Below are 19023 nucleotides of genomic sequence, written 5' to 3'. Positions count from 1 at the left end.
CTTCTTAAATGTGAACGTTTTCTACTTTCTTTTGTCTTTTTGTGATAATAATCTCAATATCTTTGGGTTGTTGGCTGTTTGGTGGACAAAACAAGACATTTGGGGTTGCATCTTTAGCTAAAATCTACATTTTTTTACCATTTTTTTGGCTAAAATCTTAATTTCTGCCCATATTCTGACATTTTACAGACCCGGCAACTAATTGATTTGTCAAGAAAATAATCACCAGATTAACAGATACTGGGAACAATCATTAACTGCAGCCCTAATAAACTGTAGTCTCTAATTAGAAGTGTGTTTTCTCATCTGGTGTTTGTGGAAAGAGAAACAAGGATCCACAAGTGGTAGATTAGAGGTTAGAGAGGAGGAGGCTGGATCCTGCAGGCTGAGCGTGGTATGAAACAATCACAGACCTGGAATTAATGGGCTGTTTGCACAGTGGGACAGCAAGACACTGTAAATGAGCACATGTGAGGCCAAAGCTCAGAGACAGAGGAGGAGAGAGAGAGGGGGAGAGAGAGAGAGAGAGAGAGAGAGAGAGAGAGAGAGAGACACACACACAGAGAGAGAGAGACAGAGAGAGAGGGAGACACACAGAGAGAGAGAGACACACACACACACAGAGAGAGAGGGAGACAGAGAGAGAGAGACAGACAGACAGACAGAGAGAGAGACAGAGAGAGGAGAGAGAAGACAAACATCTACCTGCATGTGTTTTCCACGTCACATGGTGTCACAGCTTCTAATGATCTCTCTTAAACTCCGTCAGTCCGAAGCTGTCATAAAATCTGCTCAGAGACATGAAACGAGGTGTGAGTTGCTTTTTAAGGAAACTTCCTCCGATCAGCCGGCCTCCAGACTTCTTACAACCCCCTCCACCCCCCACCCCCCCACCCCCAGTCGTTCTTTGGGTTACTTGACATCAAAGAGTCAGGATTAGGACAGGACCGGGGAGCCTGGTCCTAGCACTAACACAGAATGCATTATCTCTCTGTCAGATCGACGGGTTTGACATTAGCCACACATGAGGTGGTGGTATAGGGGGGGGGGATTACTTTGTTAACAGGCTAATAGCACAGTAGCCACTGCCAGGTGTGTGGAGTTTGCTTCATGGCATCTGTTTCCTGCAGAGGGTCTTGCAGCCAGAAGCCCTCTGTTCAATAATTCCCCCTGATTCCTCTTTCACTCACGCCGTCTCATCTTGGATTAAACCCTCGTTGTTCCCACTGGCAGCGTTTAACACAGAAGACAGCTCCATTTACCAGGTGCCAGATTGACTCAAGAAACACTTTTCATTTTATTGTTTTTCCATGTGTGTGTGTGTGTGTGTGTGTTTGTGTGTGTATGTGTGTTAGAGCCGCTGTAGTGGCTGCACGTCATCAGAGCGGTTTCAGGCAATAGTGTCAAAGTGATTTTATGTTATTATAGCTTAATACTAATCCTGCTTGTATTAATAATAATAAAAATGATGATAATAATAAGGAAGAAAAAGCAGGCCAGCAGCTAACTTAATTATGTCATTTAGTCCAAAAAATAATTAGCTCAAGATGCTACTGTTCTGTCTAGCAATCTACAATTTAAAGTTGTTGACTTTATTATCATAAAGGATAAAAAAACAGAAAATATTCATATTTAAGGAGCTGAAACTAGAGAATTTGGGCTTTTTGTCTTTTAAAAAATGAATCTGTTATCAAAATAGCTGGCGATTAATCTTAATAAAAGATTAATTTAAGCATATTTTTTAATCTTAAATGTAGCTTAAAGTAGAAGAAATAAGGAAAACAGAAACAGGAAATCAGAAGAGTCAAAATCAGTCATTCTAATAAGATAATAAAAAGAAGAAGAACATTAGTAGCAGCGATAAAATCAAGTGGGAAAACTGACAAAACAAAAGCAGGAAAAACATTTGTGTCAGATTTACTGTATTGGGATAATCTCCTTTAGTTGCAGTGGAGTGGTCTCTTAGTGTCTTTGCATGTTAGAAGACTAGCTGGAAGCAAAGTGAAATACAGCTGTCACTTAAAAATGTTCAGTGATGTCATCCCCCTGATATTTTAGGGGGGGGGTTAAGGGGGGAGGGGGGGTTAGGGTTATGTATTGCAGAGTTTGGGGGGGGGGTAAAAAAAATACAGAATTTCTAATTTCTTGAGTTTCCCAGCACAGTGGTAGATCAAAGTGTTTCGAAATCACTTTATCAAAAAAGAAAAAAAAAAAGCAAAATGTCTACATACGGGCGGCAAGTGTAGTCCAAGCAGGCCTCACAGATAGTGTCATAGTTTAGTCTGTTTAGTCTGTTTATTCATGGATTTTTGCTTGGTGAGGTGGTCGGTTTCTGTCTGTTTGTTTAGGGCCCTGTGCTGTGGGGCTTCGGGGGTATTTCCTTCCCGTGTTCCCCCCCTCAACTAATTTGGAGGAATTTCAAACTATGGAGATTAGGATTAAAATGAGTCTAGCAGTGTTGAGTGGGGTTTTATTCAATTTACAGAGATTTTTCTTTCTTTGTGTGTGTGTGTGTGTGACTGTGTGTGTGTGTGTTTGTGCTCATCTGGGAAGGGGATTCAGATCTCTTGGGTCAGGTCCAGAGAGGCGGAGGAGGAGGAGGAGGAGGAGGAGGAGGAGGAGGGTGGAAGAACGTCGCGGTCCTTCCTCGTCTAGCCTTTTGCAAAAGGAGAGCAAATGATGCGTGTCATTGTAGCAAATGGAGCATGGTGATGAAGTGCTGCTGCTGCTTCTGCTGCTGTTTTACAAAGAAACCACTTAGAGAGTCTGCTCGCCTGCCTTCTGTGTGGTGCCTGAGTGCTCCGAGAAAGCCCTTCAGAGACGTTATAACTCTCCCTACTGCTACACACTCAACCCTCACATAGACTTCTCACCCTCTCCTACTCCTTCAAGTGTCACCAGGTTGTTCGAGAAGCCAGTTTTATTGTTTAATTTGGCTCCATAAGACAAAATATTTTTATATATATTTGGCAGGCCCCGATGTGTCGAACAGTAGCCAGAGCAAACAGGAAACTCAACGCTCTTTGATGTGATTTATCGACAGGCACTTTAAGCGCCCGAGGTGATAGCCTATAAGCAAACCCTTTTTTTGCACCTCGGCGAGCGCATTGTGTCCAGGGTGTGGCCTCGCTGAGTACAAGTCCTGTCAACGAAAGTATTTTGTTTTGTCACTCATTGACACACACACACACACACACACACACACACACACACACACACACACACGCTCGTCCACGGTCACTGACGAAACATCTGTTCACACACACAGACAAACGCAATCAAACAAACAAACACACACACTCTTCGCCGTCATCACATTCAGTCTTTCACACTCGTTTCTGAAGAAGCGTCTCAAGCGAAGCTGCATCTTTCACATTCTGATCATTCCACCTGTTTTTTTTTGTTTTTTTTCTTCAACTCTTTCCAAGTGACCTCCTCCCTGCTTTTTCAAACAAATAACTAACACTCACCTCCAGCGTGAAAGCCTCTCAGCGCTGTATGTGCCACATGGACACGGGACGTGAATAGAATATTTCCCCGGTTAGTCATACGTGACCCTGGAGTGAATCATCTCCGCTTGACTCAGGCTTTCTGTTTCATCCATATGATGTCAGAAGCGGCAATCTAAACATTCGACTCACACGAGGGAGTGTTTTGTTTGACTTTTGTACACGTTTTTGTTGTGTAATAGTTTTTATATATTGACATTCCCTATGCATCATTTTAACGTAGCATCAAGCTAATTGAGGGAGAAGATTCTTTTATGTGATAAATAACAAAATAAGGTAAATTTGGAACGATAAAATTATCATTACTCACTCTGACACCTATTTTGGCACTAAGAAACAATTTCAATGTCCAAAAAATGTCCTAAAAACATGTTTTCTTCTTCGTCATCTTCTTGAGCATGGTTTGTGACATCACAATGATTTTGGAGCCAATTTTGGAGTAGAAATGTGAAGCCTCCACTAACACATAAACTGAGAATGGACTTTACAGTGAGGTAGGAGACATCTTGAGTCCAGCTGTTCAACTTTAGAAATGAAATATTCACAGAATTACTAAAGAGGGAGAAGAAGGAGGAGGAGGAGGAGGAGGAGGAGAGGGTAATTACAGGATTTTAAGGAGATAATTTGCGGAAAAACCAAATTATTATTATAAAGAAGAGAATTTTACATATACTTAAAAACATGCCTGGAGGGGAATATAAAGTTTTGTATAGCTTAATACTTCATATAATTTAAAATATTTAAATTGTATTGTTTTTGTTGTATTGAATTGTAATTAATTAATGCACTTTTAATATCATTTTAGTAACTTAATGGACAGTTTTCATAACATACTGCTCTGTTTCTGAGGTTGTAAATATCTTATACATTACTCCAACCTTAAAGAAGACTCTGTAGTGTTGCTTTTATATATTTGTACTGAACAAAAAATCTCCCAGTCATCGATTTGTAAAGCAAAGCAGCTGTTAGTGATTGTGCATCATTGTGTGTAGCCCAGTAAGTACAAAATAAATCAAAGACAGCTGATGTTTTATTCGTGTTCAAACGATGTTTCAAAGAAGAACAAATTTGCTTACAGCCTGGTTGTGATAATGTAGGATTCCTGAGGTTTACCTCATTAATATTGGGATGCTTTAAGGATATTTGTGTTTTGGCAAGAAGACACGATAGAGAACAGTTACCACAGATATACACAGATAGTCTTCCTCCCACACGCTTAGATCTTGAACAAGCTGAACAAAAAAAAATGCTAAGAAGTGATGCCCTTAAAAGCTGAAAGGAAAGGTTTTTTTCTTTAGTCACAGATGCCTTATTTAATCCGATGGCTGTAAAGTTTCTGACTTGCATACATACCAGATTGTCAGTGTCTCCGTCTGAAGGTCAACCCTTCAGACCGCAGAATCTACAGTATTTGTAGCTGAACTCCATCTTCCCACATGATGAAGAAGCAGGGAGCGACCTTGCTGTACATGGTACTATTTTTCCACAAGTTCTGCCAAGATTTTAAAGCCATACCTCAGCAGTTAAAGCACCGTGGTCATAAAGCTGTGGGCCACCAGTAAAACTTCTCCTTTTACTCCTTTTACATTTTAATTGCGGTGCTTAGTTTTACAGTAAAACCGCAATTTGCATTGTTTAAAATAACACGATCTCTCTTTTCCTCCTCCTCCTCTCTCTTCCTTATCCACCAGCTGATACGTCTTGGGAGTGATGCACTGGCTTCCCCTGGTTGCCATGGTGATTGCCTCGGCCCTGCCCTTCCCTCACAACCCCGTGTCCAGGATCGCTGCCGTGACGAAAGAGCGCAGAGTGGACCGTCATGAGCCGTCCGCTCGCCTCGCAGCTCCCGCCGAGCCCCCTGTGGACTACAACTTCCCTGGAAATGCCTCACAAATGGACTACAACATGACCGCTGCTCTTAGCCAACAAACCAACACACAAAACCTCCAGAACCGTAAGGATTACGTCAAATCCACCGCAGATGAAGAGACCTCCACGTTCAAAGTGGGGAATCAAGGAACCTACCAGTCAAATAGCAACTCAGGCAGCAATGACAAACACAGTGACAGTTTAGATGTTCCCACAGAAGCAGGAACACTCAGGACCGAGGATATGTCTGAGGATAATTCTCTACCAAAGGACTACAAAGTTGAAAGCAGCAGCCGACAAGATTACTTAAGTTTTGCAGACTTTTCCAAGAGGGATGATCAGGACGCTACAGAAAGACCGTTGGAGGTTTCTGCAGTGGAAACACAAAGTACTGTCGGTCCTAATGCTAAACTAAAGGCTGAGAGAGGACCAGAACCAACTGTCCCTTCGGTGCAGAAGAGCGACGCACCGACAGTTGGAACGGCGAACCAGAGGACACCGGGGGCTCGGAGAAGCCCGGCTGAGGAGGGTCTGACCCTGGGGGCGGGGCTGGGTCTAGGAACCGGGTTGGACAATATCTTTGAAGGCGACGAGATGTTTCTGGACGTGCATCCTCGAGTCCTGTTCTCACCCTCTCCGTCACCCCCGGAACACCCTCCTCTCCTCCTCATGCTGGAGACCGGCATGCTGGAGGAGGACGGGAACGGAGAGGAGCAGGAGGACATGGACGGACACATCGAGGGGCACGGGGACCGGGCGATCGACAGGAGCAGCACGACCCTGAGTTGGACAGACTCGTTGAGGGTTACGAGTGAAGCCGCTCGTCCTGTCAAAAGGGATAAACGCTCGCACTTGATGGACAGGAGGAGGGGGGAGAAGTCGGTGTGCGAGGCGGAAAGCGGCTGGGTCATCAACAAGACGACGGCCATCGACTCGCACAATCAGAGAGTCACCATCTTGCAGCAAATCCAGACCCAGACGGGACCGCTCAGACAGTACTTCTACGAGACTCGGTGCCGCCAAGCCGAACAGCAGCAGAGCAACGGCAGGTCGCAGGGGTCGAGGGGAGCCGCGGCGCAAGCGAGATCCATCGGGGTGGGCGTAGCCGGGGCGGGATGCTTGGGCGTGGATAAAAAACAGTGGATGAGCGAGTGCAAAGCCAAGCAGTCGTACGTCCGAGCACTCACCAAAGACGAGAACAACAGGACGGGATGGAGGTGGATCCGCATCGACTCGTCCTGCGTCTGCGTGCTGCTGTCCAGAGCGAATCAGACATTGGGGAGGGAGGTCTTGACGAGGAAGGGGAGAGACTGAGAGAAAGAGAGAGAGAGAGAGAGAGAGAGAGAGAGAGAGAGACAGAGGAGGAGGAGGAGGAGGGGGTAGAAGATGGAGAGAGAGAGATGACAAGAAGTAGAGAGTGACACAGAGCAGAGCTGCTGTGACTTCCCTCTGTGTGCACTTTCACTTGCTGGTGACATTTCCATAAAAATGATGGCAGCCTTAATCCATCTGGGTTTGCTTTTTTTTCTCTCCCTCTCTCTCTCTCTCCCTCTCTCTCTTCCTCCTTCCTTCCCTCCATCACAACTTCAAAAGACTTTTTTTTTTTTAAAACACGAAGACCTCAATACTAGATCTTAGGGAAATTTTTTGTCATATATAGAGATTTTAAAAAGTACTGTCTTTTTGTATGATTTATCTTTCATAATCTAAGTTATTTTTGATTAGTATGTAAGCATGTGTATGTCTTTGATATTAATATATTCCTTTATATATGTGTACCATATGTCACCAGTATACCTTTATGTATAAAGCTATGTGTATCAGTGTGTATTTATAGAGTGGTAGGTCTCTCCAGTGTCTGATGATAATTCCAGCCTCGTCCCCCCTCGGGTTGTGAGAGGAAGGAGCGCCACCTACTGAGGCTCGGATGTTGTAACAGTGCTTCTTTACCACATGAATCTGACACAAACTACAGCATGGGCATATTATTAATAAGGTAATGATTTCACTTATGCTGAACATGTAAAATGTGGTTCATGAACTTGGTTTATGTATTTATAAGACACCTAAATGTGCTATTTTGACCATCTGCAGGTATGTTTGGTTTGCCTGCTCAATGTGGTAATAAAGACTCTTTGTACTCAGCAACTTCTTTTCACACTGATATGCAAAAATGACTATTTGGAAAATAAAGGGCGTCATATACAGTAAATGTCAGATATTTTAAAGCTGTAATTTACTGGCTGCAGCTTCATAAAACACACATTTGATTAGAAGTGGAACAATTAATTGATAGACAGAAAATTAATCAGTAATTTTTGATTATCAATAAGAAAAAAAATGATAAAATTCAACTTATTTAGGTGTCTTTGATCCTCTGTGAGATGTTTTTCAGCATTTTCTGATACTTTAAAGGCCAATTAACTAATCAATTATCCATGAAAATGATCAGTAATTAGTCGATACTTGCAGCCATACAGTTCAAATATCTACTGGCTGCAGCTTCATAAAACACACATTTGATTAGAAGTGGAACAATTCATTGATTGACAGAAAATTAATCAATTAAGCAACTTTTGATTATCAATAAGAAAAAGAAAGATAAACTTCTCTGGTTTCAACTTCTTTAGGTGTCTTTGATCCCCTTTGATAGAAAACTGAACTGTAGTTGACTGTTGGTTACATTTTACACCATTTTCTAATACTTTAAAGGTCAATTAACTAATCGATTATTTCAAGAAAATAATCAGTACATTGATATGCAAAAACTACTATTTGGAAAATAAAGGGTATCATATACAGTAAATGTCATGTATTTTAAAGATGTAATTTACTGGCTGCAGCTTCATAAGACACACATTTGACTAGAAGTGGAACAATTAACCCTCCTGTTGTTGCTCAGGTCAAGGAAGGAAGGAAGGAAGGAATGAACAAAATGAGGGAGGAACGAAGGAAGGGAGGAAAGAGGAAGGAAGGAAGTGGGGAAAGAAGGAAATGAGGAAGGAACGAAGGAAGGGAGGAAGGAAGTAAGGAAACGAGGAAGGGAGGAAAGAGGAAGGAAGGAAGTGGGGAAAAAAGGAAATGAGGAAGGAAGGAAGTAACGAAGGAAGGAAGGAAGGAAGGAAGGAAGGAGGAAGAGGAAGGAAGGAAGGAAGGAAGGAAGGAACAGTCAAAAGACATAGGGTCAATTTGACCCGGGAGCACAACAGGAGGGTTAATTGACTGATCAGCAACTTTTGATTATCAATAAGGACAAAAATCAGATCAAATTCTCTGGTTTCAACTTATTTTGGTGTCTTTGATCCTCTGTGATAAACTGTAGTTGACTGTTTTTCACCATTTTCTGATACTTTAAAGGTCAATTAACCAATCGATTATCCAAGAAAATAATCAATACTTAGTCGATACTTGCAGCCCTCCAGTTGAATCTGCTGAAAGAGAAAAAAATAAAACAAGTGAGGAAAAGAAAAGTAGAGATAGTTCGCGATGATCAGCAAATCCACCTGGATCGCTTTATTTATTTATTTATTTATTTATTTTCTCTTTTACATCACCATTTTCACTATCATCATCTTCATCATCATCATCATCTTCTTCATCATCATTATAATTATTGTCATAATTTTTTTCCATAATGATATTTTTCAATTTGTATTACTATCACTTTTTATCAATGGAAATCTGTTAAATCATTGCACAATTTGTTCTCAAAATGTACACATACAGTAGCGTATTTGAATGACTATTTTCAATGTTTCATATTTACTTTTAAAACTAGTTCAAATGAAGTCGGAATCAAGAAGGAAACAGAACATGTACATACATTTATCCAATACATACCTAAAGAAAATAAATAGTTATCGTAAAAAATAAAAAATACAACTGAAAAAAATACACACATTTTACAAATTGATCCCCAGGCTCCCCCCTCCCCCGTAGGTTTATCATACAGATATAGATTTTTTTTTTTTTTTTTGAACGACACCTTTCATTATCTTCACCACCACCAAAAAAAAAAAAAAAAAAGTTTTAGGTCATTTTGTCGTTTGTTTGACATGCATCGTAAACACAGAGGCTAAAGGTTTTGTTTCCTGGGCTTCCCTCGGCTCGCCCCCCGCACCTCCCCCCCGCTTCTCTCCTGCCCCTGCCTCCCTCTGATCTCACCCCCCCTCCCCCTCCCCCTCCCCCTCCCCCTCCCCCTCCCCGCCCCCCCCAAAGAGAGCTCTTGGTTTCTGTTATGGCTTGTGTGTGCAGTAAAATGACCAGGTTCTGTCCATCCTTTTTTTTCTTCTTCTTCTTTCTTTCTACTTCCTGTTCTTCTTCCCTCCCTCTCTTTCCCTCTCTTTTTGAGTCCCTGTTTTTGTCTCTCTCTCTGTCGCCTCTCCCATCATCAGGATTACCCAAGACCCTGAGCTGATGATTACAAGTCATAAACCGCACAGTGACACTGTGGAAGGGCTCGGCTCGTAAGGAATTTGGGTTTGAGGCTGACTACAATGGCATTTCCTCTTTTATTGTATTCAAAACTTTGGTACCACTTAATAATAAGGCATACTTTATAAAAAAAAGTTTAGCTACAGTGGTGTTTCAAGAAAAGTTTTGGGTTGCGAAAGTTGTGAAGTTGTGGGAAAAAATACCCCTGTGGTTGGTGTATAAACTCCCCCACAATCATTTCCTGTCTTTTGAGATGAATAATTTGGACCAAAATCCATTTTATTAACAATTTGCTAACATTTTAAACTCTTTATACCTGTATGATGAATTATTGTAGTGGAAGAAACCATTTTTTTAAGATTGTATTCAACATTATTTAACAATTTTTGACCACATATTGACTGACTTGTGGTAACATCTGCAGCTTCTCTACTAAACCACAACGTCTGCAGCTATTAATGTTAATAAGATGTTATATCATTATGTCTATAAACACTCTTTCCCACAATATATTATTATAAGTGTCCATTGCTGGGATTCTTCCAATGAATTAAAAAGCTAGATATAAAGAGACATTTACACAATTCTGCAACCCCAAAACTTCTCCTTATTAAAAGCTGATTACCAATCTACAAAGCTTTAATCAGTTACTAGCATTAATAATCCCAATACTTGTAAACTCTTTCTAAAGTCAGCCTTTTTAAAAAAGTGGCACCAACACTAACTTATATAGATTTCCTGCCGGCGACATTGTGAAATCTCTGAAAACACAATGCCTCTGTGGCCTCGCTCCACCCTGCTCCATCCGCCTCCGTGCCTTTGATCTCTATAATGGGGTCCCATCAAAAGAGGCTACTATCGGCTTTCAAGGTGTCAATAGACAAAAGCGCGAGGAGGGTCCCTTCTGATGTCCTTGGAGCTAAAATGTTGGTCTGAAATCGGACATGTTTTACTACACCACTCCGACCAATTGGGGACACTTAGACGCCCCTGACAGGACCATAGAAGCCAACAATAGAGCCACAATGGCTGACACCGGATACCGACTCACGAGCAGAAAGGAGAACACCGGTGTCGTTTAGAGTTGTAACCCATTTACGCCCATCTAGTCAAGGAAGGCCCCCCTCCTGCCCTTACACCCCCCCCTCAATCATTTTACGATTTCTCTTGTCCAAACTTTCCGGGTGAGGTTAACGTCTGCTAACGGCTAACAAAGATGCCCTCGTCATAAAAAAAACCAAAAAACCAAACACCTGTTATCGAGCAGAAGTTGTAAGGCGACATGTTTTGCTTGTTTTCATACTATAAGAGAATAAAATGGCAGCAAGTGGCTTCTTCGTAAAGGAAGGAGTATGAGCCCTGATGCTGCCAACTGCGCTGACTGTGTGCAGACGCCAACAGGAATGAAAGAGAGGGGAAAACCTGCACGACCGGCACAAGCCTAACCGACACCGGCGTTGTCCTTTATTAACCCCGCTGACAGATAGAGAGAGAGAGATAGATAGATAGAGAGCAAAGACAGAATGACAGGAAGAGAGAGAGACAAGAGAGAGAAAACAGCTGATCCCATCCCATCCTACCTTCTTAGTCTAGTCGGAAAATACATTCATACATTCTTCATGTCATTTTCCCCCTTTTTTTTATTCCTTTGCTTCTGTTATTGCAGAATGGTCAGACCGATAGATTTATTTTTAAGTTAAATGGTTATATTCATTGCTTCTTTCTCCGTGGATGAGCGAGAGAGGGTCCTCTAGTCCCAATCCGGTCGGTGCCCTGAGGAGAGAAACAAGCATTATTCCCACGTCACTGCCTCTGTGGCCTTAATTCAACTCTTGCCTAAATCCCCACCAACCAAAACCCCACCACTTTTTAAAGACCTTAGGAGAACTATTAAAATCCCCTGGCTCAAAGCAATCCACTACAACAAACATATGCAGAACACAACAAGATTCAATGAATGTGTTGGGCAGATGTTGCGAGCTCTATTTGTTACTGTGTCACAGCACAAATGAAACAACACACACACACAGACATAGAAAGACATAGATGAAACGCTACTAGAGAGGTTTGATTAATACGGCTGATCCTTCTCACCTCAGCACCTCAGCAGGAGTACGTCCTCACTGAGGCAGATTCACCCCGAGCACCAGAGTTGGCTGGGGGTTGGGAAAGCGGGAGACAAACACAGATGGGGTCATTATCGTTACTGCAATTTCTTAAACACCGCTGACCTTCCACAGGCATTCCTATTAAGAAGTGGAATGAAGGATAATAGCCCTCCTCTGTACTTTGAGGCGTCTGTTCCTTGTTATTGCCAGTTCCTCTGCAAAAGGAAACTCAAAATTCCTCTGCCAAACTAATGGCAGAGTAGCGTGAAAGCGGCCAACTGTTCGGCGAGCATGTGATTCCAGTTTTTTTGCATTTGCCTCTTGGTCTTATATAACGCATGTACTGTACACTGCCCGAAGACAAATGTTTCTGTTCAAGGCTCATTTCCAAGAAAATCAAGACGTAAACACATGGCTCATTTATAAATCAGGTCTTCAGAATAGCTGCACCTGATATGGGGGGGGGGGGGGGTCGCCCTCCTCTTCTGTAACGAGCTGCAAACAGACCTTTTGGCCTGATTCCTGTCATGCTCTTTATGTGAGTAATGCCATATAGAGTAGCAGGCTCTAAATTGAGATGAGCCTCGAGGGGGGGGGGGGCTCCGGACGAGCTGAACAAATGCGAATATGAGAGCGAGAGGTGTCAGAGGTCACACAGAGGTCATACTCACCGTCACTCTGAACCTTTCTCAGGGTAACCGAGGGCGTGGAGATGGCTGAGGCACGGAAGTTAGCAGGCAGGGTCTCGGAGGAGTCGGAGGTCACGCCCCGAAGGTCTTTCTCCCTAAACATCTTCCTCCAGGAGGGCGAGCGGGTGAATGTCTTAGTTCCATCCTAGCAAATAGAGAGAGGGGGGGGGCGTGTTAGTGCTCGTCGAAACGAGAAGGAGGCAGCTCAAGCAAATAATCACTCATATAAATCTACGGGTGCTTCTCATTAGCTTACTTTCATGTCTCCTCCCTCCTAATCTGAGGAGAGGAGAAGCCGCCTGGAGGAGGCTTAAGACCACCATCACAGAAGTCTTTTATCACTGACACACACCTTTATTGGAAACCTGTAATGTTTGGATGCTGCAGCTGAGCGGACTGATCTGACATTACATCACCGCAGTTTTATACAAATAACAAAGAACCAACTCAAATGATTAATGATGATATTACACACAAGTTTAGATTTTGTGTTTGTTAAAAATACTTTTATTTCTGTTGACTGTAGGTCTGATTAATAAAGGAAGCATAAAACAACTTTCATCATACATTAGGAATTGAGTTTAAAATAACCGTCAGATATTTTGAGTGACAAATAGTTTTTTTATGAGGCTATAAAATTCCAGGTGTGTCGAGTACAAGGTGTATTTCGACTTGAGCTGCTAGCCAAAATATTCCTAAACATCACGAAACAAACTCATCATAACATGCTCTAATGAATAAGACTCAATTTTGGAGACTCAAAAAACTTCACTACCAGTAACTTAACCAACTGTCTTTTGATTTGTTTATAATATAACGTGCAGTTTATTTTAAGAGAAAAGATGCAGAGATATTCCAAATTCTCTTTGCTCCATGCTGGAGGACATTAGTGATATCACACTCTTAATATTATGTGGACAGATCGTCACATTATGCACGCAGACGCCATCGAGGCATCAAAAGACGCAGAAGAGCCGTTAACACCTGGAGACTGACAGCTGTGCCGTCGCCGTTAGAAACAGACGACAGCTCGGACGAAAACAACGTCTGAGGGAAAACGAGGACACCTTTAAGACTAATGAGAAGCATCCTAGATATTTTTTTATTCTTTCCAGCCGATTACCACGCTGACCTCATCGGGTCGTCTCTCGGTCCCCATGGAGATGAGGGAGTTGTACTCTTGCTCCAGGAGCTGTCTGGCCTGGAGGAGAGAGGTGATGTAGAGCCTCGAGGTTAGTTTGGATTCTTTGCAGATGACACATTTTACAGCGCAGGTCTGTTACGCTGGCATTCATTAGTTCATGTTTAAATAGCACGCACGCATCGAACCAGGGCTGTGGAACTCCAATGGATCAAATGAGGCTTTTTAACTTAAAGACATACTCGTGTTTGAGGCTCAGAAAATGGATGTACATTTTACTTATGTATTGATTTAAGACAAAAACACAGGATATTGACCACTTATTATTGTCAGTATCATAAAAAAAATATAACAAAACCCTATAATAAAGGTTCCAATAATGATTGTAAATATTTTTTAAGCTAAAAAGAATACAATTAGGAGGATGTCAAGTCTTGGTTTTGAAGGAAAATGTTTAATTGCAACACATTGATGAATATTTGAGCCTATAAACTTATTTTAACCCTCCTGTTGTCCTCGAGACAAGGAAGGAAGGGAGGAAGAAGGAAGGAAGGAAGGATGGAAGGAAGGATGGAAGGGAGGAAGAAGGAAGGGAGGGAGGAAGGGAGGGAGGAAGAAAGAAGGAAGGAAGGAAAGGAGGGAGGGAGGAAGGGAAGGAGGGAGGGAGGAAGGAAGGAGGAAGGAAATGAGGGAGGAAGGATGGAGGAAAGAAGGAAGGAAGGAAGGAATGTAGGAGGGAGGGAGGAAACAAGGAAGGAGGGAGGGAGAAAGAAAAAGAGGAAGGGAGGAAGGAAGGAATGAAGGGGGGAAGGAAGGAAAGAAGGAGGGAGGGAGGGAGAAAGGAAAAGAGGAAGGGAGGAAAGAAGGACAGAGGAAAGATGGAAGGAAGGAAGGAAGGAAGGAAGGAGGGAAGGAAAGAAGGAAGGAGGGAGGAAAGAAGGAAGGACAGATGGAAGGAAGGGAGGAAAGAAGGAACAGTCAAAACAGACGGGGTCAATTTGACCCGGGAGGACGACAGGAGGGTTAATATAATTCATACCTATATAATACGTGTAAATCGTGACCTTTGACCTCTCGGTTACCTGCGTGTGCTGATTGGGGATCTGCAGCAGCAGAGCCAGGTCGGTGTAGTCGAAGGTGTCGTCTAGAGCCAGCAGAGCGCCGTGGACTCCGCTCTCACGGAGGTTGTCTGCGTACTCCTTCAGACCGATAGTCTGCACCCAGCACATCACACGCTCATTGGACCACACCATCACATCTGGGAGGAAAAAGAAAGGAAGAAGGGATGAAGATGAAGAGAGAGGGGAGGTGGTGGTGGTGGGGGGGGGGGGGGGGGGGGCAAACATCCATCTGCAAAACAGCACGATGTCTCTGCTCGCTGTTTTCATAAGCCAGATCAGATTTCTTAATATTCTAGTCACTTCCTGTGTAGTTGAAGCTGGATGGATTAAGCAAGTCTTATTAATGGTGTTGGTGTTGGGTTATATTACCTGTTAAAAATCAAGGAGTGATGGAAGAGAAATTACGAAACGTTCCTAATTTACTAATTTATCTCCGAACATTAACTGCACAGGTCAAGCTTATCATTTAACAAGCTGAAAAACTCAACAGATTTTTGCTCACTTGGGAAATTCTTCTGTGTGTGGAGGGGGGTGGGGGGTGAGGGGGGTTGGGGGGGGGGAAATTCAGCCAAGATGAACTGATTGCAAATGTATAACATGTGTATCTCAAAGCGAGGCGGCGGGCAGTGGGAGAGAGCATGAGATTCGGGGGGGGGGGGGGGAGTGTGTTGACATTTATGTAATCTTTATCTGGCCGAATTACATTAGAAAGCTGCGGCTTATAATCTGCTCTAAGTAAAGGAGGAGAGGAACCGAGGGGTGGTCTAAAAACGTTTTCCAGCAATGTGGGAGATAGCAGGACTCAAGGGAAATGAAGGAAATGTCTTTACCATGATCAAGTTTGAGGTTTTTTGGTAGTTTTTTCCCCTTAGGTTTATGTTTTATGCTTCAACCAATGCAAGAAAGTAATTTTTTCTTTTGGTTTTAAGGATGTTGGTCACTCCAATTTCTTTCATTCATGGTCTGCAAAGGATGATTCCAACTGATTTTTTACTGGCTTTTCCTCGAGGGCCGCCAGCTGGTCCAAATTTTCTACGAGATGCATTCACACACAGTGGTTTTGTGTGTGTGTGTGTGTGTGTGTGTGTGTGTGTGTGTGTGTGTGTGTGTGTGTGTGTGTGTGTGTGTGTGTGTGTTTACCACATGATGAGTCTTGATAATTCTTCCTCTAGCCCCAGGACGAGGTTTACATTTGTGGTTTGGAGAGCTATGCTGTGCTAAATATTAGTTGTTATGGTGTGTATTGGTGAAACAAACACTAGAGGATTAAGAAACTAAAAGGAAACATGCTTTTAGTGGCCTGTTGAAAAGTTTATAGTACAACAAATGCTACTGCTGCTACTAATACTACTGATAATTACAAAGAAATTAACAAAGTATCACAGCAAGATAAAGTAACACTGGGTCAAAATGTCACAATAAAGCACCGATAGTAAATAAAACCTTGTAGTTATGTTATTTTTTTTACCTAAAAATGATCAGAAACGTCTTGTTTTTTGTATAAAATGATGTGCTTATCGGTCAGTATCGTAATGTTTTGTATCTACGTGGTTTAGTCAAATTTAAAGGGGTTAAAATTTCAAAATATAAGTATGAATAACTTGACCCAACATAAAATGTATTTGGTTAAAAAAGGAGCAAATGTAATTTCAAATGACATAAAACTAACAAAACTACTTAATTATGCTACTTTTAAGATATTTTTGCTAACCTTGACATATAGTGTAGAGTAGATTAAGCTTTAGTTTGTGGAAATAACCCAACAGTAAAATAAAAAACAACACTAAAACTGGGTCAGTAATGTGTTGGAGCTATATTGACCCAATAGGTTAAATTTTGACCCAGATTAGGGTATTAAGAAGTAAATGTAATCCCTCATAATAGATCAATGATAGTAACAACCCTTTGGGTAATTAACCTGGATATAGAAGCCTTACACAGTAATCACTCAGGTATGCTTTGAACAAGATAATAGCACAACATGAATAGACAAATTAGTTGGGTGGATGCGATCATCAGCCGCACATCTGTCACGGTGAGTGAATGACAGCTAAAAAGAGAAAGAGCTCACCTTTGTTCTGGTGGACGCTCTCCTCTCTCCTCCTCTCCAGCTCCTTGCGATCGTAATTCAGGCGCTTCAGGCACATGATGCCGTAATGCATACTGACCCTGGGAAAGGTCAAAGAGCAGCAGGGTGAGCGGAGAGTGAAGCGGGTTAACGTAGGGCGTGTTTCCACTCTCACCTGTACTCAGAGAGCATTAACACAATCCATCACCTTTGACCCCCTCGTCTCTTTTAGAAAGGTAACTAAAGGAAGGCCTGGAGACACACACCTGAGCGGTGAGTGTGTCTAAACAACTGGAGCACTGCCAATATGTCTTTTAGCACCTTCGTATTTCCCATGTCACACACACACGCACACACAGAGTCAACAGAGGAAAAGTAAAGTGAATACACGAGAAGTGACACAAGAGCGTGACTTCAGTGAGTTATGGCTGTAAACGAAGCGAGAGCAGGCACGCACAGGCCGAGCCCTACCTGTGGAAGCTGTCCACCATTTTGAGTTGTCCTCTCAACTCCTTCTTGGTCAGGTGGTCCAACATGCGGGCATCCACCAGGGACTCCATGAAGTAGCTGCGATACTGTGGCAGGCCCAGACTGGGCAGCCAGTCGTTGCCCACCCACTCATGATTCATATCGCCGTAGGCCAGTATCTGAAGGGGACAACCGCAGATGATCAACACTGAATCACGCTTGGCTTGATATCTGATGCTGGTGCAAGTCTGTAACTCATGACTCACTGCAGCTAGTCTCGCTGGTGATGATATTATCGACAGATACTCAGCATGTTGCGTTAATTCAGACTTTAAAAAAAATAAAAAAAGAAGGTGCAGCTGATCCTTACCTGATCCCAGCTGAACTCTTTCAGCTCCTGGAACGCCGAGAAGAAGAAGAAGAGAAGAGGCAGACAGAGAGAGACAGAGCGAGAGAGAGAGTGATATGGAGGTGGAGAGGGAAAGGGGAGCAGGGGTTAAGAGCAAGGTGGACGGATGGAAGAGATGATGGAGGAGAAGCAGAGGAGAGGGGAGCAGCAGCAGCGGCGGAGGGAAAAGAGGACAAAGGGAGGAACAGTGTGTTAGTGAACGGGTAATTAGTTGGAAGCAGTTCACATTGAAACAGCAACCAGAGGGAGAGAAGAAGATGCTCAACACTATGGCCTGGGCCCACAAAGAGAGATATATAAAGAGAAATACAAAAAGAGAAATATAGAAAGAGACAGTGAGAAGAAGAGGAGGAGGAGGAGGAGGAGGAAGGGGAGAGACTCGTCAACATGATTCAGACCAGACTAGACGCTAAACGTGATTAAAAACTGAGTAAAATAATGATAAAGGAGGGTTTGACAGACAGAGAGAGTACAGCCGGGGACACTAACCGGAGGCTTGATGGCTGCGTTTAAAGACTCCATCTCAGCGTGGGTCATCCAAACGTTACTGGTCGACTGCGGTCATGTGAACAAGAGAAGAAGTAGAGCCGTGAGATGAAAAGCATAAAGTGATGACTCAACGATTTAATGGCGCCAAAAAAAAAAAAAAAAAAAAAAAGAAAAAAGAAAGCCACATCACAAGATGTTAGCCGACCACAACAACAGACTGCTTTTCTCATCGCCATGGTGATATCTGACGAAACGAGATGTTCGACCGGTTTCTGTGAAACGATAGGAGAGTCTGTCGAATCTGTTGAGCAGAAGTGTATGCATGCTCACTTTTTCACTATTTCACCACATTCATAATGATTCCTGGTATAAATAAACATGAAGCCAAGAGAGGAATTTTTTTGGGAATGTGAAGCCAAATCGGAATCTGGCAACGGATAAAAAAATGGACTGAGTGATGAAGATGGGTTTTAGTTGTTTATGACAGATATATCCTGCATGCTACAGTTTCACTACATTGTTTAACATCTGTTTTATCTTTGCTGCTGTGGGAGAAAATGAAATGATGTGAATATGTGGCTTTTTTTTTCTTTTTTTCCCCCTGCAGGCAAAATCAGTGAAACTTTATCAGTGCCTATAAGCAGTTTACTACCACACTGTGATTTAAAAGACATCATTTTTTGACATTAATCACATGTAATATATGTTTTATGTTCTT

At 42.6% G+C, this 19023-nt stretch overlaps 2 protein-coding genes across 2 annotated transcripts in view; one reads left to right on the top strand and one right to left on the bottom strand.

Moving 5' to 3' along the window:
* The first annotated feature begins 5219 nt into the window (after positions 1 to 5219).
* On the top strand, positions 5220 to 6692 carry LOC128379311 (uncharacterized). The gene has a single exon (XM_053338930.1). It carries the CDS (start codon positions 5220 to 5222, stop codon positions 6690 to 6692), a length of 1473 nt encoding a protein of 490 aa, XP_053194905.1.
* A 5223-nt stretch (positions 6693 to 11915) lies between these two features.
* Positions 11916 to 19023, bottom strand: part of ppfia3 (PTPRF interacting protein alpha 3) — a 35925-nt gene continuing 28817 nt past the window's right edge. Inside the window, 8 exon segments of the mRNA XM_053338929.1 lie at positions 11916 to 11968; positions 12592 to 12754; positions 13742 to 13810; positions 14833 to 15008; positions 16943 to 17040; positions 17411 to 17586; positions 17778 to 17801; positions 18306 to 18371. Of these exon segments, the coding sequence (XP_053194904.1) occupies positions 11916 to 11968; positions 12592 to 12754; positions 13742 to 13810; positions 14833 to 15008; positions 16943 to 17040; positions 17411 to 17586; positions 17778 to 17801; positions 18306 to 18371 (825 nt within the window).

The sequence above is a fragment of the Scomber japonicus genome, chromosome 18, assembly GCF_027409825.1.
Source record: "Scomber japonicus isolate fScoJap1 chromosome 18, fScoJap1.pri, whole genome shotgun sequence".
In the NCBI taxonomy this organism is placed as follows: Eukaryota; Metazoa; Chordata; class Actinopteri; order Scombriformes; family Scombridae; genus Scomber; species Scomber japonicus.
Note: the sequence above shows the minus strand (reverse complement) of the source record. Positions and strands in the feature narration are given on the sequence as shown.

Coding starts and splice junctions, on each gene's coding strand:
- LOC128379311 (XM_053338930.1), top strand. CDS start 5,220: ATGCACTGGCTTCCCCTGGTTGCCATGGTGATTGCCTCGGCCCTGCCC.